This window comes from Hermetia illucens, chromosome 1, assembly GCF_905115235.1.
Source record: "Hermetia illucens chromosome 1, iHerIll2.2.curated.20191125, whole genome shotgun sequence".
Taxonomy (NCBI): domain Eukaryota; kingdom Metazoa; phylum Arthropoda; class Insecta; order Diptera; family Stratiomyidae; genus Hermetia; species Hermetia illucens.
In genome coordinates, this window is record NC_051849.1 from 38,103,790 (window position 1) to 38,128,098 (window position 24,309).

At 43.0% G+C, this 24,309-nt stretch overlaps 1 protein-coding gene across 1 annotated transcript in view; it reads right to left on the minus strand.

The window, feature by feature from the left end:
• The window catches only part of LOC119647126, a 36,863-nt gene that overhangs the window by 6,624 nt on the left and 5,930 nt on the right, over positions 1-24,309 (minus strand). Inside the window, exons 2-3 of the mRNA XM_038047913.1 lie at positions 10,071-10,287; positions 9,870-9,998 (exon numbers count right to left, since the gene is read on the minus strand). Of these exons, the coding sequence (XP_037903841.1) occupies positions 9,870-9,998; positions 10,071-10,287 (346 nt within the window). The remainder of the gene's footprint in view (positions 1-9,869; positions 9,999-10,070; positions 10,288-24,309) is intronic.

A 24,309-nucleotide genomic window follows, 5' to 3' on the forward strand; every position in this document is an offset into this window, starting at 1 on the left:
TCCGTTAGTGGCTGTGATGCTACCCGTCGTAATTGGAGAACATCGGCATCAAAAATCTGATGCCTGATGCGTTCATAGTCGGGGCATTCACATAGGAAATGCTCCGTGGATTCCGCTTCCTCATTACAGGATTGACACGTATCATCTTGAGTAATTCCTATTCTGAACATATGCCCAGCTAGTGAATTATGGCCTGTCAGAATGCCCACAATACACCTGCAAGTCCTCCTGCTTTTCGACAGGATAAACTTTGCGGTACGCATGTTCGGTTCTGGCAGGAAAAGTTTGGTGTGTCGAGCAGCACTTAGGCTCTGCCACCTGTCATTATGGGATGCTTGTTCCCAGTTTTTGAGAACAGACTTAGCCAATGCTACTGATGCTCCAATTGCTGGCTCCGGCCCTGGCATAGGGGAGATTGACCCCTCTTTCCCTAAAGCATCCGAGATTTCATTTCCCTTTACGCCACAGTGACCAGGTACCCAGAGTAGTTGCACCGTATTGAATCTAGAGATAAGTTTCTGCATTCCTGTACGATTTTCAAGGTGATCAAAGGACTACTCAATGTCCTCAATGCAGCTTGGCTGTCACTGCAGATTGCGATGCGCCTGCCCTTCAACCGCTCGTCAACCACCCAGTTTGCCGCCCTTAGGATTGCGTAAACTTCGGCTTGAAAACCCGTTGCATATTGTCCCAAAGGAAAACCCACTTCTCGTTTTTATTCGAGAGGTAAACTTCGGCTCCAGAACCCGCTTCTGTTTTTGAGCCATCGGTGTAGAAGACTTCCGTATATCCCGCCGAAGGAGAAGTTACTAGCAGGTAAGATTCACTCTGTAGTCCCTTCACCAGTCTAGCACCCATACGGGGGTTCCGTCCCTGTATGCACTATCCTCCGCGCGCAGCTCCACTGCGGGAGAGCGCACTGAAGATGCTGCAAATCCGGGTAGTGCGACGAAAGAGAGAGTTTATATAATAGCCACACTTCCGAAGTGAAGCTTATGGGAACCAATATTATAAAAGTTTCGATAGGGTTCACTTCGGAAGTGGTCGCGGGAATAAAAATTCTGATTAGGTATTAGCATCAACGGCATATACTAGTTCTACTTTAATGAATTTGGTAGGCAACGCCTACCCCCCCCCCCCCCAAGAAAAAACGGAATTCATTGTTCGGTTTTGGCAGTTCTAGGTTACATCGACCAACAAACGTGATATGAAGACGTTGGGAAACGGAGAAGCTGCGAAAGTTGTGTGCATTGCTGGTTTTGCTCTGTTGCAAATATTTTTAAGGAATTATCTCCACAATTACCGCCAGACAATTTTGATCAAGTTAGAGAAGGAACCACTGCGACACTCATAGATCCAAAAAGGATATTAAGTTGACCTCTACAGCAGCAGATTTTTGAAGGTATTTTTTTAAATCAGATAACAGGAACACAAGTACCATAAATACTGGTGGAATAATGAACTGCCTAATTTTTATTCTGAACAATGCTGTGCAAGAGAATTGCCCAAAAGACGATAGGTAAGACTGATTAATGAAAGAACAAACCTATGAAGAAACTTCAAGAACCTTCAAGTAAGCTGTAAGGTGCTTCAGATCATCATCAACGGCGCAACAACCGGCATCTGGTCTGGGGATGCCTTAATAAGGAACTCCAGACATCCCGGTTTTGCGCCGAGGTCCACCAATTCGATATCCCTAAAAGCTGTTTGGCTTCCTGACCTACGCCATCGCTCCATTTCAGGCAGGGTCTGCCTCGTCTTTTTTTCCTACCATAGATATTGCCATTATAGACTTTCCGGGCTGGATCATCCTCATCCATACAAATTAAGTGACCACCGTAACCTACTGAGCCAGATTTTATCCACAAATTGACGGTCATAGGGGGCCAAAAATTCTTCGGAGGATTCTTTCCTCGAACGCGGCCAAGACTTCGCAATTTTTCTTGCTAAGAACCCAAGTTTCCGAGGAATACATAAGGACTGGCAAGATCATTGTCTTATACAGTAAGAGTTTTGACCCTACGACTCTGTATTGCACCCACTATTATGGAACACCTTTTATCCTGATGGGGCATCTCTTGACCGTCACACTTGACCGTCAATAAGCTGCGGCCATAAATAACACTAAAAATAGGTTGTAGTTACAAAACATCTTGAGCATGTCGAGTTTTGCAGAAAATGGAAGCTACTTATCATCATAATTCGCTGCAACCGAAATTATGTGTGTATTATCATTGGGAAGAAAGGAAATATAGAGGGCAGATTATTGCTATTCTAACCGACAGCCAAGCGGCTATGAAGGCACTTAGGCCCTACCAGGTAAATTTCAAACTGATATGGGGATACCTTAATAGACTGAACACGTTCGGCTTGCTCAATAAAATCTGGATACACTGGGTTCTGGGTCACATTGAGTTAGAAGGCAATGAAGCAGTGGACGAGCTGACCAGGAAACGAGCAGCGACGCCGCTATACCGGCGAGAGCCACTCTGTGGAGTCGGAAATGGGTTCATGGCTACGACATTGAAAAATGAAGAGGAACGGCTGAGGGAACTTTACTGGATGAACTTACCAGGACTTGAACAATCCAAGGTGGTCATGGCGAGATAGGAGCCCAAGCCCTCGAAAGATGAGGTTTAAGCACCTCATAAAAAAGATTCTTCAGAGCATACTGGGAATACTCAGTGGTTGCTGCCGAGTAAACTATCACCTGGGGAAGCTAGGGATATCTATGGGCACTGTTGTAGATTCTGGGAGGAGACTGAGGTTTCATCCTTCAAACATGTTCTGGGATAGTGTCCGGTACTTGCGCAAAGTAGGTTCAGGCATCTGGGAGAATACTTAATACCAGATACCAAATTGAAACACCTGGAACTTGAGAGTATAATAAAGTATCTATCGGTTATAGGTTTAAACGAGATACTATAGACACAATAGTCCTTTTAGGACGCAATGCGACATCTTTTGGATATTATATATCATGGGGAATCACATCATCACTTTTACCTGGGCCAATATCTGAAACTAACAGGCACACCGTTACATTTTAAGTAGCACCGGCAATACACTAGCGGCGGTATGATCCACGCAAGGATGGTGCCGAAGAGGTATGCGGTATACTTGTAGATTTCTAAGACGCGAAGAAGTAAATGGAGAAGGAAGTGATGTCTGGCGATCAGTTGATTAGAAGGCGAAAACGAAAGCGGATAGGTCACACAATGATAAAGGGTGCGGACTCCATTGCACGTTATGCCATGCAACGAAATCCTTGACCAAGGCATCGTCGGCGAGTGGGTTGCCTTAGAACTTCGTGACGCAGAACGGTGGAGGGGGACTGCAAATCGTGGCTGGGGGTGTTGTAACACATTGTCAGGAACCACCAACGACTGCGCGTGGGTGGGGTAGATCGGTTATGCTCCGTATAAGGTCACCATATATTGTAGATTATTACAATATCAGATTATAGAGATTTATATTTGAATTTTTTAAAAATTATTTTCACTTACCACCTTATTGTACTTAAGAAATCACATACACCAATGTTATCTTCTTGAATATGTGTTATTATATGATAATATTCAGTGTTAACTGCATACTCTCTCAGTAGCGTAAAAATTACATCGATCAGGGAACCGCTGGATGTAACACAAATATTAGGTAGTGAATATGTTATAATTTATTATAATTACTTTAACTGAGCGACATTTTGCTCCTGCAAACCGGTAAGGGTCACATTCAAAACATCTAGTAAGACGTAATCTATATACCTATCATCGCTCTCTTGACGCTTTTTGCGAATCAGTTTGTTCCTTCTATTAAAATTTCACCACTTTATATTAAAATAATTTGAAAATTAACAAGAAAAGATCCTTACACAATGGCTCCATATTGCAAGTCATAATTAGCACTACTACCTATAAAATTATTGGTTATTTTTGAATTTAGAGGACTGGACTTTCTGTTTAAATGAAGTGACTTATGTGGGGGTGAAAAATTTGCGGACAGTTTTAATTTGGGCTAAAAATAAAAACGGAGTTTGAATTATTTAGTAAATAGATTATAATAAAATAATATCCAGATAAAAAATAGTTCACGACTTGAGGTGGTATTTACTTTGTTAATAATAGCATAACTACGCGTTTTCTTTTGAGTTAGGTCTCGGTTATGGGACTGAATACCGTCTGGCCATATAGTTCCTTCTATTAGAAAAGCGTCCCCAGAACAAATTGTATCAATTTTCAAAATGATATCTACGTAAATAAAATAGATAAGTAGGGTAAATAGGGACCACTTTTAAAAATCACATTATTTTTATATTTACACGTAATTAAAATTATATTAATCACTTTCATTGCGAATGGCTTCCAACTTTCTTTACAGACTAAACATCAACCTAAAAGAACTTAAATATTTCTACTAAGTCGTGCCTTGACGACCATATTTACGACTGTTCTAAGGTAAATCGTGGAGTTCAATGTATTGACTGGAATTATTATCGTATTTTATTGGAACCATGGTTTCAGATTTAAAAACAAACATGACGCTTTGGAAATAGTAGACTTTCATAATGAAAATCTACTTGATTGACATTTAAACTTTAGTTTATATAATTTTAGAAAACAGAAACGGGGTGGCTTTTATTAAGAGAGTATATTAGGCAGGGGTATTTATATATAATTAAAGGAAACGATTTTCTAAATAGTTTTAAGTATTTAAGTATAATGATAAAACATCAGTATAATGATAAAAGGGGTCAAGCAGTGTACTGCAGGATAGACTCACGCGGAACATAGCTCCCTGAGGCCAACCTATCTCTCTCTGAGGATGAGCTGCCTCTCCTCTGGGGCGATGCGTGGCTTTTCAGGGGCCAAGCCTCTCGTCTACTAAGACCGTTAGTGAGTGGTGATAGCCACACCCTGTACGACTCTACTATTAACAAAACGCTACGGATCTAGACTGGGGAGTCGAAAAACACCTCCCCCAATCCAGGGTGTTATGCGAACCGTGTCCATTGGATAGTTTGCAGTCGGGGGTAACTGACTGTATTCGAACGGAGCCTCACTGATACCTGGTCGCCTCAGTGAGAAAGTTAAACCTTACCGTGGTACGGGGGGCTATGGCACGGCGGACCTCCTAACCCCCATACTCATGGGAATCAAATGAGTACAAAAAAGAAAAGAAAACGAAAACCAAACAAGCGGGGCCCCGTGCCACACAAAAACTGGTTAATTAGGCGGGGGCACATCTCCGAATTACTGAGACCCAGGTGATTACACCCAAGAAGGGAGAAGTTGGAACGTCAAGCAGTGGATCCAAGGTTTACATTGGTATACTGCGTGGACAACAGCCAACGAACACCACTGCTCAAAGAGCAGGGACCAGCAAAAGCACGTCTGAGATAAATATAACAGACGTCAGGAAGGAGACAGGTCTCAGTGGCGCCGGTGTTAAATGGTACCTGCGCTATCTGAAGGAAGGCCTGAAACCAGAAGAGGCCCTTAAGAAGGCTCAGAACAGACCTAAGCCATCTCTACCGAAGCCGAGAAAGCGGGGAGCAACAGAGATCAGCCCGCATGAAGGGAATGCTCCCAAAAAATCCAAACCTGAACCCAAGGGGGGAGAAAACTCGGGCAGGTCAGGAGTGAAGGCAGGACCCAGGAATTCGACTGGCCATACTGCCAAAAATGTTTACCGAGCAAAAAATACTCACTCGCGAGGAGCAGGAAACCATTGAGGGCCTTGTCGTCAGGCAGATGATCAAGGGTTGAACTTCGAAACTGGTGTCCACCGGGATACGCTTTCGACCAGGCCTTATTCTGGTGGACTGCGCGACGGAAGACACCGCAGAATGGATTAGAACCATAGTTCCTAGATTGCTAGGCTGTGAAGGGGTGGAACTGTCTACATGTGCTGGGGATGATATACCAGGAGCCCACATGGTGACAGTTTTTCTGCTAAAAGCCGTGACGCTAGAAACAGAACACCTTATGGGTCTCCTAATCGCTCAGAATGAAGATCTCCATACCCGACTATGGAGAGTCTTCAGAAGCAAGGTGGAGGGCAAGGGTAAACTCCTCACGATGGGGGTAGATGACCGATCCCTGGAAGCAATTACACGTCGGAGTTGCCATATCAATTACCGATTTGGCAACATACCTGGGCATGTGCACAGGAAAAAGCCGAGGAAAGATACCTCGGAGGAGACACCGGGTGAAAAACATGCCGAGGTCCCCGAAGAAGTCTCGAAAGCCATAGAGGCAGAAAGGACTGGATCAACCAGGGAAGTAGACCTGCTGCCCAGTGAGTGAGCAGAAGCTGGACGACCTAGACCTAGGACTCCTAGGGCTGAGGGTAGACAGCGATGCGCAGGAAAGCGCCATGTCGGAGGAGGAGGGCGACACTCCGACAGTGGAGAAGAGCTCCAAACAATAACGGAGCCAATGGCCAGCAATAAGATAAATCTCCACCGTGCGAAAGCTGCATCTGCAGTAATTGCAAGGGCAAGTTCCAAGGAGAACATTGGAATAGTGTTGGCGCAGGAGCCCTGGGTGTACCGGTGACAACGCGGTCTGCAAGGAGGAAATATGCAGGTAATTTAGGACTCCTCTTGTGAACAACCAAGAGCTTGCATAATTCTTAAACGTAATTTAAAATACATATGTCTTTCAGAGTTTTTAACCAGGGACCTTGTGGCTATCCAAGTCTCATTGGAAGCCGGGAGGAGCTCTCGAGAGGCAGTTGTAGCATCGGGATACTTTCCAGGAGACGAAATCCGGGCTCCATCGGAACAAATCGCAAAACTGACGAAGTATTCCGAGAAAAGGACATTACCACTTCTTCTCGGCTGCGATGCCAACGCCCACGACGGAGTCTGGGGAAGCAGCAACACCAACCGTAGAGGTCTTGAATTTATTCTTAGCAATAAGTTAGAAATATATAACGTAGGGAACAGTAAGGAAATATCCTAATGAACGGAATGGTCAGGAATTGGAGGGTGCCGGATGAACCCTCCTGATCACAGGATAATCAAATTCGACATTGAGGGTAACTCCGAAATAGAAAGAATAATAAGGAATCCCAGGAGAACGGATTGGGAATCCTACGCAGCGCACTTGAGCAACGACATTGCCCACCTTCAAAGGGGCGGTGACATCAGGAGCGAACTGGAACTAGAAACAGTGGTGGAAAACCTCAACACAGTTGTCATTGACGCATATGAGGCCAGCTGTCCGGCTAAGACAGTTAAGTCATCAAGGGATGTACCATGGTGGAACAAGAACCTGGCCAGAATGAGAGGCACGAAAACGAAACCGGGGACTGGCAGAGGTACAAAAATGCACTAACTGCGTATAGCAACGCGATCAGGGAAGCAAAACGAAACAACTTCAGGGAATTCTGTGAAGGGATCGAACAAATCACAGAAGCAACTAGGCTGTACAAGGCTGTAGCCAAAGACGGGGGATTATCTCTGTCTGTTTGAAAAAGGAAGATGGGACATTTACCGAGAATGAGGAGGATAGGGTACACCTGCTTCTTAGAACTCATTTCCCGGGGTCCTACCCCACGGTGGCAGGCGACAACATTCTGCCTGACACCCCAACAACGAATAAAAGGGGAAGGAAGGAGAGCTGGAGACTAGCAAAAGATGTATGCTCAGAAGCTAGGCAAAGATGGGCAGTGGGAACTTTTAAACCACTGAAATCTTCCTTAGTAGATGGCTTTCTCCCAGTACTTATCCAGAGAGGCCTAGGAATTATCTTAGAGTCTCTTCTGAGGGTATTAAGGGGGAGCATAGCACTGGAATATATATCAAGGGCATGGAGACGGGCAGAAGTGGTCTTTATTCCGAAAGCGGGTAAAAAGGATCCTTTTCACCCTAAATCTTTCAGGCCAATCTGCCTAACATCGTTTGAATTCAAAACGGTGGAGAAGGCCATAGACAACGAGGGCTCTGATGACTTGCAGATCCATGGCAGGAAAAAATGGGGTTGCAGCCCACAGATATTACTTTGGATATATACTGCAATAGTAAGGCCAATGATTACTAATGGAGCGGTAATCTGGGCAGAAAGAGCCGAACTCAGCACACAAGCCAGGGAATTACATAAGCTCCAAAGGCTGGCTGGCTGGTATCAGTGGGGTAATGAGAACATGCTCAACGGCATCCCCGGAGGTCCTTCTGGGATTAACCCCTCTCCATCTGCACATACAGATGCAGGCAAGGAGGGCAATATTCAGGATGGCCGGTAGTATGAGTGAGGCGGGGAGCTGCTTAAATCGAAGGAAGATTGATATTCTTTCTAGGCGGTATCCCGAATTACTGATACCAAGGGATAACATGACAACAAGATTTCATTTCGATAGGAAGTTTGAAACACGTTGGAGTAACAAGGCAAATTAGGAGAGCGTGGCTGGGACATATGGCTTAAACCAGCAACTGATTACTTGATACGCTGACGGATCCCTCACAGCAGGGGGAGCGGGTGCCGGTGTCTTTGGTCCAAGGAAAATGTACTTTGAGCCAATGGGGAGGTGCACTAGCATATTCCAGGCGGAAATATACACCATAGACAAATGTGCCTCCTTTAATTATCAAAGGAACCAAGGGGGGGGGGGCAGAACATAGCTATTCTTACCGATAGCCAAGCAGCGATCAAGACATTTAAGTCCGACCAGGTGAGCTCTAAACTGGTAAGGGAATCCCTTGAGAGACTGAATACACTCGGCTCCTCCAACAAAGTCTGGATACTTTAGGTTCCAGGCTATGCTGGGTTGGAAGGCAACGAGGCAGCGGACGAACTAGCCAAGAAGGGAGCAGGGACGCCTTTACACGGGCCAGAAACCTTCTGTGGAATCAGAAACGGTTTCATGACTATGACTCTAAGAAATGAGGAGGAATGGTTGAGCGAATTATACTGGGCGGGCCTACGAGGGATGGAGCAGCCCAGGGTGCTTATTGCGGGATACGAACCCATACGCACAAAGGATTGCTTAAACGTCACCAATCATAGTGGGAACCTCCGAATCATAGTGGGAATTCTCACTGGTCATTGTCGGCTGAACTATCACCTAGGGAAGTTAGGGATATCTACGGACACTACCTGCAGGTTTTGTGAGGAGTACGACGAAATCTCTATACACGTCCTGGGACAGTGTCCGGCACTTGTGCAAAGTAGGTCGAGGCATCTGAGAAAACACTTAATACCAGATGCAAAGCTGAAAGATTTGGAAGTAGGGAACATACTAAAGTTCCTGACGGTTGTCGGCCTGCTTGAGATACTATGATCAATAGGTACACTATAACCAGTAAAATGGGCACAGTAGCTCTTTAAGGACGCGGTGCGACTTTCCCTTAACAGAATAATAATAATAATAATGATAAAGAGATGGGTAGTAATTTTTCATGGTTCAATTCAAAGTATTATACTATTGTATTATATTAAATCCTTTTAAAATGAAACTCAATAATCAATAGTCATATTTACAAGGGATAAAAGAGAAATATAGTTAAAAATAAAGTAAGGGCAAATTTCATTTATAAGTTATAAATTTGAATCATTTCATTTTTTTTCGAGTAAAAAGTTAATCAAAATTAATTAATTAATTTTTTATTTATTTTTCAATTATTTATCAAATCTATTTTACTATATTTCAATTTATATACGATTGATGCTTATATTTAAATTATAAATGATTAATGATTATATTGTATGATATTGATAATACGGCGTCAATAAAACATTATCAGGCAATTGATAAGGGGCCAAATAGCATTGTTGCACATGTTGGTATTTTTTTTTAAATCAGAACACTTTCATAATCGGGCACTATTCATAATCCATCCATTTAAAATAAACTTTTTTACTTACCAGACCATTTTATTGAAAAAGTCACATGCACCGATGTTATCATCAACCTGCTTTGTTAATACTTTATAAAGGTGCGTTTGAGAAGCGTAGTTCCTTAGCACCGCATATATTGTAGATAATAAGGAATCACTAAATTAAAGTTGAAAATGTTATAATTTATGTATGTTATAGCACTTTAGTATCACATTTTATTATATTTACTTTAATCGAATCACATTTTGTTGTTGAAGCCTCCCGAGGGTGGTTTCTAAATGCTTTAAAATGACATAATCCAAATATATATCTGAATCATCTGTGTTTTGTCGTTTCCTTCGGGTTAGTGTATTGAGTCTGGGTTGTGGTTGATTTTGATGACCATTGTAAGCTCTGGTTCCATTAGCACCTTGTGAATGTACCTCGAATGAATTTGTAACCAAATCTGCAAATAAGGAGAATAATTACTTATAAGACAGCCATGTTGTATCATATTCAAATTTATAGATTATAATTTTATTTATAAAATTAAAATATAGAAAATTCTAAAATATTTTTATTTATCTTATAATTTTAAAATATAATAAAATTTGAAATCTCACAGAAAATAAGTAAGTGAATTCCTTTCATTATGGAAAATATTTCTACTGGTTTCAAAAGTGACTGGAGGTAAATATTATGGCGTTTGGAAACGGCATTAGATCGTGATATTAATTCTTACCCGTGTTTCTGAGAATAGAAACTACTTTGTGTTTTGAGAAAGTATGTTCGCTTACTCTATTCAATATTATTTAGTTACATTGGATTTAACGTGTTTGTAAACGTGTTTTACCCATAAAATATTAGTATTTATTTACACTACGTATATATATGTACATTATTTGTTGTTCCGTAAAATGACACACTTGCTCGAACTTAGCAGGTCCTGGGAGAATACAATATTATCGGGAAAATTGTGAAAGTCGATAGTTCATACTTCGGGACCTTCATTCAAACCATTTTTATAAATATGTGGTTGAAAAGTTAGTACAGGAATTGGTGGTTGGGACGAGCAGTTCGTTATACATCAGATGCCTGAGCAAAATGTCGTCTCGAGTTCTGCGATGCTTCAGGTGTATCCTCTCCTCTATCATCCATCCCGCTACATGGAGCCTTCTTAGAAGAATAATTCTTCGTCGCAGTAAGCAACTAAGAATGGGCGGACGTTACCAGTTATTCATACTCATTCCCTTTCATTGCCTTTACAGTCAAAGTCACTAGGTCGCCAGAGCAAGGAGACAACATACAGAAGGTCGCGCATTGCTTGAATTTGTATGGTGAAAAAGAAGCATCGCCCATGTAAACAGCATTTAGACGCCATCGACACACCAATACATCAAAAACATGTGCAGAACACACATTACATAGTATCTCGTACCTAACCCGCATATTCGCGATCATATTCCATTCCGCTCAGAAACTGGATTTGCTCCTCCTGTATGCAATTTCCTGCACAAAGGGTGTTTATTAAGCCTGAGAAAGTCATCGCCGGCAATGCGTTTTCACCAACGATCCATATGAATGAACCTTTTCTTGGCAGAACACTTTCCTTCCAAAGCGTGAGGGTTCATAACTTTACTTATATGACTAAAATCAGGCTGGATAACAAGATATTAAATTCTAATCTCCTCTTCACTGAGGTAGATTCTGGACTGCATCAGGTATTAATATATATGTCATTGATGCAATTGAGTCTCCCTTCTGTACTGATTTGATTGTCCCCCCTATTTCTCTATATGTCAGTATAACCCTAAGGAGTTTCTCTGATCTAGCTAGGTCTTTTTATTATATTGCTGCCATTCACCCCGTCTTGAGGTAAAGCGCGTCAACCACACCCATGCGCCATCGCTCTCGGTTACCTAAAATGCGCAGTAGCTCCACTCATGGCTTCCCGAAATGCTTGCCCTCCTCCTCTGCTGTTCTGAGGCAAGTGCCTTTAGGGCGGCCGACTCGTCGGCTATCTTGGGAGAGTGAATTCCACATAGCCCGCAATACAATTGTCGCTCCTTATTATGTGACGTATCCACTGCCGTTTTCCTTATAATGCGTACGAGTGGCAGGCCTGTGCGCTGACCAAGTTCTACGATAGTGTAATGCTAGCGCACTCTGATGACACGACGCGGATAGGCATTGACGAAAGTTTAGTGCTTTTGGGTAACAGTGGAGTTCACTTTCCATGTGCTACTCCCATATAGCAACATAGAAAGAACACTAGCACAGATCAGTCTCAACCTGATCTTGGTGTTCAGATAACTGCATTTCCAGATTTTAGATAAAGCGGCGAAAGCGGAACTAGTGTTGTTAACACGTCGGGCAAAATCCAGTTCGATGCTACCGTTCGCAGAAACCATGCTTCCTAGATATACAAATTGATCAACACCTTCGATGCATTGTCCATTAATGCAGATAGGGAGAATGGGTCGACCAGTCAGACTGACAACCTTGGTTTTGTTGGTGGTTATCTTAAGTCCAACTCGACTTGCCTCCTTTTCCAAATCCAGAGCCATTTGGCCAAGGTCCACGACCAGATCAGAGAGCAAACAGATGTCATTAGTACAGTCCAGGTGTTTGAGGAAAGATATCATTGTCCATTGAACTCTTCCACGGCCTCCGGGCAAGGCAGCGTGAAGAACGTTACCGATAAAAACATGAAATAATATTGGTAACAGGATGTATCCTTGGAGGACTCCGCTTTGGACTTCAAAATCCTCCGAGATTTGACCTCCGCGCAGCACGTGACATTTTGCGGTATCATATGTCGTTCTGATAATGGGTATTAGTTTCCCCTCTTGCGTAAAGCATTCCAGATACAATCCCTGTTCACGTTATTGAAAGCTTTCTCGAAATCGATGGAGAGCAGTTCCAGTGAAGATCTAAAATCTGCACACTGTTCCAAAATGATCCATAGGGTGTTTATGTGGGCAATGCAGGAGGATCCGGAACGGAACCTAGCTTGCTCTCTGTTGATCAATAGAAAGATGTTCTTTGATGCTTTCCAGAATTATTTTAGCAATTATCTTTGCAACGGCAGATACCTCATCAATTGGCACGCTCAAACTGGGACCCCTCCTTTGGAGTCTTCACGGTCATTCCTTTCTTCCACTCTCTGGGGAAGTCTCGGATTCCGAAGATTTTTGTACGAGTGGAAGCAACAGATCAGCCGTAACTGCAGGTGCAGCGATAAATAACTCTGCGAGGAAGCCGTCAAGTCCAGTAGCTTTACTCCGTTTGAGTGCGTTAATGACCGAAATGATTTTTCTTTTGCTTAGCAGAACAGCCCGTATTCGCATGCAACGAGGACTAGCCATTCCTTTGCACCTCTTCGATTGTTCATCATCATGGATGAGAAGGCGACCGTTGACGTCTCTCACAAGACCATCGAAACATTGGCGACCACATGCAACCTATTTTGTGATGCGGTATACATTCCTGAAATTATTGCGTCCTGGAACATCTTCCGTTTCCCTGACCAGCACAACAGCAAATTGTCCTTTGTCACGGCGTACGTTGTTCTGAACTTCTCGGGGTTTTGCTCGGTATTGGAGTTCGAGCGCGTCGCGCCCGTCATCACTTGCAGTGGCCAGTAAAGCCTTCAACCCCTTCATTCATCGGTCCGCTTCCACGATTCCACAGTCAGCCAGATCTTATGATGTCCCTTCGGCTGACACCTGTATAGCACCCGAGAGAAGAGCACTTTAAATGGCTGCCCAATGCTTATCGATATTCTGAGGCAGGTTACTCAGTATATCTGGGTCCTGGTGGTCGCTGTGAGTATAACGCTCACTGACAAACCATGTCATTCTCCTCGCCAATGTGGTACTCACATATGTCACATCGACTATTGAGCCCGATCCTGTTCCACGAAAAGTGGAGACATTTCCCGTATTGACAAGCACCGAAGCTAGCTCCGCCAAAGCCCCTGGAAACAGGATACAGCCCCTGGTGTTCGTAGTGCGTCTACTGTCTGTCTGTTTGTCTGTCGGTAACACACATTTTTCTCGGCGACGGTTGTAGCAATTGATACCAAATTTGGTGGAAAGGTGGAAACATTGAACGCTCACGCATATTGTGAGTAACATCATCCTAGGTTAAATTTAAGGGGGGTCCCCATACATGCAAAAGGGGGGTGTAAATTTTTTTTCACCAAATATAGTCATGTGGGGTATCAAATGAAAGGATCAGTACTTTCCGAAGCCGGTCTTAGTTTTGACATTTATTGGAAAGGTGGAGAGTGCGGGGGTTGAAAGTGATCATTTCAGAAACTACTCAACCGGAAAATATGAAAAAAATAAAGAGGCTGGCACTATATGGTAACTAGGCTCCGAAATACCCTCCATATCGATATCTGTTCAAACAAAGGTTCATAATAGTATATTACTAAAATTTTCAGTAATTGACTGCAGAACCCCTTTAAGTTTATCCTAAGACCAATGTAGGCTATGATATAGAGCATGATCCTACTAAGTTTGGTGGAAATCGCACTATTACTAACAAAGTTATAATTGGTGAAATTTGTCACTTCTTTGCAAATTCAAGACTTTGAGTGTCAATATTACTTGAAAGTGGATATTCTCACACATAAAAGAAATATACAAAACCTTTCATACCTGAAGCTTCCAGCTTCCGGTTTCCCGACTTGCTTTTTATTGTTTTTATCATCCGGTTCTAGCGTCAATCGCTCATCTCAACTCCCATATTGCTAATTTCAACTTTCAAAAGGCTAATTTCCATGGTGTGAATTTAACCAGTTGAGGGTCACTTATTAGACAACAAGTTTTCTTTTAAGGTGGTACGGGAACGCTTTCAATATTGCTACATTGATTTCTGCAACTCATTCCAGAAGCTACCATGGCCTTCTTTCCAGTCGATGCCTCTAACTGGTTACATTTTTTAAATATAGGAACTTACTTGTAATGTTTAAATTTGTTATTTGGAAGAAGAGGTTTACCGGTTTATCACAGCGAAGTTTTATTCAAGCCATCAGGACAGTATTTGACGTCTTATGAAAAATGTTCGTTCAGATACCAGTTGGCCAAGATCTATAATTCGAGAGAGAGAGAGAATGATATCTTCAACGGAATTCATTGCTTTTCATTTTTCTTAGCAATGTTATTATTAAAAAGTTTAGTGTAAATACTACTACCATTAGAAAAATTTTTGGACGACCAAACTTCTCCATTCCTGGAATTTACTGCACCCGAAGCGATCGTAGAATGCTAGTGTCATCTTGAAATTAACAGCCTGACATACTATAAATACATAGACAATGAGCAGTGAATAAATACTATCACACTCCCGCTTCCTGATTTTGTAGTTGCTCAGTTTTTGCCTAGAAAATACTAAAATTGAAGCTAATCATGGACAAATGCAGTATCTATCAGATAAATCCCTACTGAAAAGCCACTTTCTAAACAATCTTCTCCAGCAAACATTCAAAATGTTACTCACGAATCAAAAGGCAAGCAAAAATCGTTTACCTTCTACACATCTGATACCTAAACACTTATTGTCTTCGGTTACAGAATAAACAAGTTGGCAATTCTACAATCGAACCTCCCAATCCACCCCCAGTGATTTAAAATAACATCACATGTCCTCGTGCTTTCATATTCGCCATCGTTAACCACCACACTAACAACACAAGGTCCTTACACACCAACTACGAATACATGTTGATAATAAGCGATAAGTGTATTTACATCCTTCAACAGTCGTCGTTTCCAAACGGGGTCTTTTCCCTTAATAGCATTCCAACTCAATTTTGGTACCGCGCAGCCTCCCAACATGATTTCACCCTCCGGCTGTATTTATTTAAGGATATCATAAACGTAAGAACCTGAAGGTATTCTCTGACCTTAAAGGGAATTGTTAAAAAGTTTGACGATTATGGAAGCAAACGAACAAACTCTTGCAACTCTTGTGCGTCCAAAATGGTATGTAGTGGCCTTTAGTCAACCCATTGGTTGGGGAAGCCGTTCCTTGAAGGGAGTTAAATTGGATTTTTGAGTTCAAACACTTGTGAATTGTGAGGGTATTGGATGGATGGACTATTAATACTTTCGATGCAGTGTTGTCACTTTTTAAGGAGCAGATTCACTTGATGAAAATTTGTAGATACAAAAAAAGGACTGGGTAGTTAAATTAATGGAGAGAAATGAGAAACTGAATTAGGAGTTTGATGTGGAATTCAAACTTGGAGTTAGATCGTTGACTGCAATTGTAGCCTGACAGGAGTTTATTAATACACATTTAGGAGCAATCAAGTATTTATAATAAAATCGATTTACTCCTGGCTTTGGGTAAACCAGCTGAAAAATTTACTCAAGCTTCAGTTCTTCCTCGAGAAGATATTTTTACTCTAATTCGTCCTAGATTTATACCAACACCAGATTTAGGTCTCTAAGGACTTATGGATTCTGAAAATCTGAAATTTAAAAATCAGCCTACTGGAATTAGAGGACAACATGCTGCATGTTGTCAATGCTGACCACATTGCCTCCTAGTGTACCGTTACGGTCTTGAATGAAGTGCTCTAACACACTTCAAGGCCCTGATCCAATATGGATTGTTGCGCCAACGATTATTATTATTATTATTATGCTGCATATATAGAGGAAGGAGGCTTTCCATGGCTAGCAGAAGTCCAGAATAAACAAAACATGGAGGTGCCTTGTTAGAATTGGGCAACGGAAGAAAAAATGAGTAATCCTTCCCCGACAACTGGGATGATTGCAGGAACGGTTTGTGATAAGCTTTCATTGTGGGGGCAGCGTCCAAAACATGGTAATCCTACAGCTGCTTCATCCGTATTTTTTACCGTTGTGTGATGTTAACTGGCAGATTTCCTAAAGGATGTAATCTTCTAAATCCTCAATGCGGGTGTGACTTTAGCAGGGCAACTGTGTAATATCCCATTCATATCCAGGCTTAAGCCGCCTATATAGACACATACCGATTTATATATACCTAGACCAGCTCAACTCCGAGATACTCCTCGGTTTTGTATTGCTTTTAATCTGTTTAAGTCGACTGTTCGATCAAGGGAGCACACATCCGGGCGGTCAAAGGGTAGTATAGGTCCCAGGGCAAAACGTGGATTGGTACCCACGATAGAGCATAAAACCTGGGAAACGCCTGCTCAACTAACACCAACAACCCTATCTACACCTCCCGTGATGATCAGTGAGAGTTCTTTCTTAACCAAGAGGTGCAGACGAAGAAGGATGAAGGTGAATTTTCCGCGCCTAAAAACGGGACAAATTGTACCAACTGGTCCTCCAGGTTGGGGGTTGGGTAGGGCTGACAACCCTGCACAGAAAAAGGTGGTTACGAAGCCACAGAAGGAGCCTGGGACAGGATGCGGCAACGACAACGGAATAACACTACATACACTCCCTGTACAGACTGAATACTGCTCAGCAGCTCTGACCCGATATAAGACAGATAAAACAGCGTTGCAAGAGATTCGCTGGACAGGGACCGGTTTCCTGGAGGAAAGCCACTACACCATATATTATAGCGGCCATCCACTAAACCATGTGCTTGGAGTAGGTTTCTTCAACAGCCAACAAATGAAACCTGCTGGTATTGGCTTTAAAAATATAAACCATAAGCCGCGAGGTGTCGATGGAATTACAGCCGAATTGGTTAAATGGGGAGGCGATCAACTTCACCATGCGGTTCATCAACTGATGCTAATGGTGTGGGACAGCGAATCAATGCCTGACGACTGGCAAAGAGGCATTATCTGTCTCATACATAAAAAGGGGGATATCACGCAGTGCAGCAATTATAGAGGTATCATGTTGCTGACATTCTCCGCTATCTTGCTAGGCCGGATAGCCCCATACGTCTAGAACACTATTGGCCCATACCCAAGAGGCTTCACTCTAGACAAATCAGCAACGGATCAGATTTTTTCTGTGCGGCAAGCGATGGAAAAATTTTTGGAATATGGACATCAATTGAACCATCTTTTCATTGACTTTAAAACCGCCCACAGCAGCATAGCCAGTAAAACTCTACACGGATATAAGAGAATTCGGTATTATGACGAAATTAATAAGTCTGGCTATTCTGACCCTGACCAGATAAAAGCAGCAGGATTATTCTCGAGACCATTCAACATCCACAACGGTCTACGACATCATGCTATCATGCTTCCACTTCACTCTGACCCCGGAGAAAGTGATTCGCGATGCAAATGTCAATGCAAGAGGCACCTTCCTCTTCAAGATCACCCAACTATTGGCCTACGCTGACGATACTGACATTATGGGAAGAACAAACCGAGACGCGCAAACTGCCTTCATCCAGGCGAGCAGACGACAATCGGCGCGAGATCTTGCGCTGCACATTAATCAAGGCAAGACGAAGTACATGGTGGCAACGTCAGCACCAAAAAACCAAAGAACTAACAACATCGAATCGCATTGGTCAAGACTACAACTTTGAAACAGTTGAAAATTCCTCCTATTTAGGGTCGAAAATTACAACCGACAACAGCTATGACGAAATCCGCGCAAGGTTGTTGGCTCCCAACAGAGCCTATTTCAGCTTACAAAAACTGTTTCGCTTGAAACGTCTCACCATAGGGTCAAAGCTCTTATTGCACTATGATCATAGTCTATCTTGCCAGTCCTTATGTATTCCACGGGGATCTGGGTTCTTAGTAAGAAAAATTGCGAACTCTTGGCCGCGTTCGCAAGAAGAATCTTCCGAAGAATTTTTGGCCCCCTATATGAGGATAGACGAAATCTATGAGCGATACCATGACCGTCCGGTTGTGGATAAAATCCGGCTCAATAAGTTACGGTGGGCGGGTCATTTAATCCGCATGGATGAGGATGATCTAGCCCGGAAAGTCTAAAAGGGCAATATCTATGGTAGAAAAAGAAGACGAGGTAGACCCTGCGCAGATCAGGACGCCAGACAGCTTTTAGGGATATCGAATTGGTGGACCTCGGCGCAAAACCGATATGTCTGGAGTTCCCTTACTAAGGCAGGTCTAGAGCGGATATCGGTTATTGCACCGTTGATGATGATGATGAAGTGCATTGCCGAGCATAACCACCCATATCGTCTAACAACAAGTTGCTGAGTCTGTCGGTTCTCTTCAACCCATTTGGCTCTGAACTGGCAAATCGGGTTGCCTCACATAGGCCTTCTTTAAGCACCTCTATACTTGATGTTCCCAGCTAGGTGTTTTATGTGCAGGAAAATATTTCACAAAGTAGTTGCTTTTTTCTCGGACCCTCCCCGATTTGATGCATTAATTTTATCTAACTGAACTCTCTGATCTCTACGTAATCTATATCCCGCATCGCCATGCTTTCACCCTTATAACAGTGGTGTAATTACTATGTACTTGTGGTTGCCAGAGAGATCGTTGATGCTTTTAAGGATCCTTCCAATTGCCGGGTAAACTCGTAGTATTTTTTACCAGAGATCGATTCTGCAGAAGATGTTGGCCAAATTCGCCCGTATCTGGAATTTCTACCTATTAAAGTTCTTCCTTATTTCTTCCTTTTTCTTGTGGAACCGTTGCAAGGTGTTACATCTTTCTGAGGATCTAGCTCACTTGCGTTAAGTCTCCCTTCTGCCGTTGAGGTAATCACGAGTATCAGTAATCTTTTAAACCGTAGGTTGGATGGATGCAATCCTGTAGTTTACTGTTCTATTTAGAGTTTCTTCAAGATCGTTTGTTCTATCTATAAATAATATATGCCATTCTTTACTCTAGGTTCGAAATACCATCACTGCCGGAACGATCAGGGAGACATTTAAATTTGTGTAGGCACTCACTACAAGCATACCGAGGACTTCTTTTGTTCGGTATTGTCCTTCTCAGGGTCACATCGTGCTGATGCTGATTGTCACAGGCGCACCTAACACATTTAGCAACGTCAACCTTAACTACGTTCTGTGAAGCAGTTAAGGGGATACTGGGAGAAAAGGCTCTGGTTTCTAACCTAGAACCCACATGCTCTCTGGAAATCTCTCTCAGGATGTAATAGAAAAGATCGAAGTAGCGTGAAAGTCTAGAGGCATTTAATGTCTGGATAGATATCACCTTTGCGAATTCTCGAGGCCGAAAACTTTTTGTGGTAGAAGTTGCTGAGCAGCACGCGAGGAAATTCCTTAACAGTGGGAAAATCGAAATTGTATGGGTTGTAATAATTAAAATGTAAATGAAGGTGGTCATAAGACCATCCTTGTCAAGGAAGGGTGGGAACCTCAGAGGCCATGGTTCATTAAACATTTGAGGCAGGAGAAATAATGGTCCAGGATGTGATCCGTCGTGGCTTTTCCTTTTTGATCGCGACACTCGGGTCATGAGTTTCAAAGGACATTAATGTTATTTGCAACAGCACGATTTCCCCTTGTGATGAACCCAGTCGTGATAAGCCTGCATTGGTGGGCAGAGGAAATTTCCGACTCAAGAAGGAAATTGCCGTCCGGAAGAGGCATGCGCTACAATGTCAGAGCACACTTCAGCTGAACTTAGCCTCCACAGCGTGAAAAAAAACAAAATCATAGTTGACGGATGGCAGGACCTAGTCAAATAGATAATCCGTGTGGACTCGATTATAAATTTGCCACTAAGAAGGTTTTACGAAAACTCTGCATACTTACTACCAACCAGATGAATTGTATTTCACGGGCTTTATTCCTCAGACACCCATACGACGTCGAAGACTGCCCGCATTTCACTGCGAAAAAGCCCGAAGAGATAGTCCTAATGGTATCCCGGCGGAAGTATATAAACTGGCGTTACACCAACGGACAGATTTGGTGCTTGGCGCATTCAACACTTACCTGAAAGAGGATATTTGTCCTTGTTGCTGCATGGTGGCGAGGTTCGCGCTAATCAGCAAAGGAGACCCTGAGCCGCCCTTTGCATACCGAACATTTGTTTGACACGCCTGGGAAAGTGTTCGAAAAGGTCATCAGGAGTAAACTCGCTGATTGCTCCCTGCTCTATGAGACGCTAGAGGGCCAGAGGAGGATGGAGATCACGTCGGAGGTAGCACAGGGATCCATCCTAGGGCCGGACTTTTGGAACGCTTCCTAGTAATTTGTTAAGGTTCGACATGTCAGAAGAGTTGCGACTGGTTGGTTATGCAGATGATGTTGTGGCATTTGTTCCCGGACCCACTGTTGTTCGTGTGATCTGCAATGGAGCAATGGATGACGCCGATCGTCGTGTGGAAGGTGGGATAGCTTTTCTTCTCTTTCAGCTTTGCATAATAAAACATTACGCGTTTCGGTCTCCAGGTGTTACCGAACATCAACATTTTTTTGGAGAATCATTCAACTGAAATTGTATGCAACGACTACCTCTAACCGCCGTGTTCCGGAGCAAATTACCAATGGTAATTTATTCATGTATGCTTTCGATTAACCTATTTTTGAATATACTGGATAGCCACATGATTCCCGCTGCCTTTTAGAAGCTGTGTCGTCATTTCTGTTGCGTTGCACGATTATTTCATAGCGGCTTTCCGAATAAACGCAATCTTGTCGGATGTATTTTTTCTTCGCTGGAAAATCTATAGGGAGATGACAAACGCGGCTATACTCGATGTTATCCTAAAAGCACTGAGCAAGATCTTCTACTGTGAATATGCATAGGATTGCACTTTCCCAAAAATTGATAGGGTAGATGGTACGAGAGAGAATTGCTGACTTGTAGCTCATCAGCGAGCACTATTGAGATAAGGACTCACCATTCTAGTGTTCCATTGTTGCTATCAGGATTCGAGATATCATAACCCTACAAATGACTAGGGAGCTGGTTTCTTCTGGGTTCGCTGGCAGCGAACCTCACATCGAACAAGCTAATGCCGGTGAAACCTGGCGCCAAAGATGAGATCCGAATGCGTATAAACGAGCCGGCCCTGAATAACTAGTGAACTGACTGATAAGCCTTACCATCTCAGCTATAATGGCTTAGTGCGAAAGGATCGCATTCTCAGAATAACAAATGACGAAAAATGAACTTCATTATCCACAGGAAACAGTAGGCAGGAGATGGTGGTTAACAAGGACCCAGGACTCAGGTTCATCGATCAGCCTATTTTGTGGAAGGAACTAAAATAAAGGACATCGTGCGGGATTTTTTTCCTATCCACCCGATTCAGCCGCCGCTACCGAAGAGGAGAGATATACTGCCGACTGTTTTATATCAAACAACTGGATGAGGCAGTATTGTCCATGAGAGACAAAAATACATCGGAGGGGTAAGTATTCAGTGCGGGTTAGATGGTTGCGTCGTTCCTGTTGATAAGCAAAGATGCAGAAAGAAGGAAATCCTGATTTGACTTTAGCAGTATGTTGGTCGCATCGGGAAAGCTGCACGAGAACTTTCTTAAACCAAAACTGTCTGATACGATTTGTGTTGTGGGAAACCTGTTGCCGAACCAATATGGTTTTATAGCGGAGTGGTCTGCAATTGATGCGATTAAGAAAGTGGTCGAAACGGTCAGACGAGCTGCCAAAGGGTAGTGCTGCTCGTAAGGTTGAACTTGAGATATTGAAGGAATAACTAAGGGACCAGTGTCCAGATGGCTCAGTGGTTAGAGGGCAAGGCTGCTGTGGCGGAAGGTCGCGGTACAAATGTCATATACCAGTCTGCTCATCTGTGAATGTGTACCTGAGTCAAGTCATAGTATTTATCACTTGCGAGCAAAATGTTGACCATATTGCCTCCTACAGTGTATTCTAGTTCTGTAATGTATCGTTGGATTGTCGTGCTCTGACTAGCTAAGGGACCGCACCCTACTCTACAATATTTCGAATGGCAGCGGAGAATAAAGATCACGTCTTTGACTTCTAAGAATAGTCCGGACTTCTGAAACGCATCGTATGACATTCTTCTGCGACTCAAGACGCCCGACGAACCGCATTTCTTCGGATACGCATATATTGATGCGGGAATTGGGCAGTCGAATAAGCCCAGCAGACATTGGGAATAAGAATGCTTCGAGCCTTTAGATAGATAATGGAGAAAAGATTGTTTATACCTCTGCAGAAAAATGGAGGAATTGTCGCGACCAAAGGTAGAATTCCTACAGTCGTCCTTGTACAAGTTGTCTAGATCATGGTTGGTTAAAGACTTTGGTATATTGACTAGTCTGAAGACTTGGATAAGGCTACACCTGGAATGTTTGCGATTAGCCGGCAATCCACCCTTCTTTATGGCTCTAAAGGGTGGACTGCTGCCCTCAGTGGTTTGGTGTATGGCCAGCGCATGTACCTAAGTTCAACAAAGCCGAGTTTTGCGGGTAGCGCTGTTTTGGAGCTAGCGTCGTAGGGGGTAGCAGGAGCTATTCTGATCGTCCTGTACATTGAGGAGCGTTGGTATTTGGCGCATACCTTAGAACAGGTGACAAAGACTAGAAAATGGTTATTCATGAGGACACAACTCGCAATTTCAGTGCATGACAACAATCTTGTGGGAGCGAATTGAAGGGTAGGTTAATCGTATAAGCCAGTAGAGACGTATCACTGGGGTTTAGCGAAGGCAAGATTGATCAAAGAGGCCGAAGAAGATGTTTGCCTTACTTTTTTCTTCTCTAGAAAGTTGCCGCGCCATTGCCAATGTCTCTTTGTCAGAAGAGGTCAAATATTTCTGGACAATTTATTGGAGGCCGTGTTACAAAGTGGGGACATATGGAGTCGGCTGACATATTGCTCCTCCTAATAAATTTTTAAGGTGAAAAGGATGGATGGATAGAAGATGCGATACAGTAGAACCACGGATTATGTGGTCCTAAGCTGGGTAGACCTAGCCCTACGCTATATGTCAAACGTTTCGATAATAGTATTTGAGAGGCAACAGGGTGCACACTGTATCAGAACAGAAGTCCGTAAATGCATTTCACCTTCCTAACCCAAAAAAGGAATTTTCCGAGGATCCCAATACATGCGGGCGGAGGTCCAACATTGGTTTTCCAGGACATGCTCATGTGGGGTATGAAATAAATTGTCTCATTAGTTCTTTTCAAGTTAAAAAAATAAAGAAAAGCTAGATGAAAATATGTAAACTCAGAAATCTAAAAGGGAAGTTCGGGAGAAAAAAGGGAAACTGCTGGGCAGCGGAATCTTTTCTGATCCTGTGTTTACTTCGTAACATTGGTGCTCAATGGGGTGTTTCAAAGCGAAGATGAGTAAGTCCTAGTCAAGCTTAGACCTATTAAATGCAGCTAGAGAATCAGCTAAATAGTAAATGCACAAGGCTAGCATTTTTTGAACAACTGAATATCTACATCTATCGGCAACCCTTAAAACCCCAAACAATCCGGCCAAGTGGGGCACCAAACAGTGGGGGTTGTGACTTTCCAAACATGTGCGCCTTTTATGTTCGTTGATTTGCTATCATTAGACTACTAAACCAGTGGCGTAGTGCCGTAGTGTTCGCTGTGGA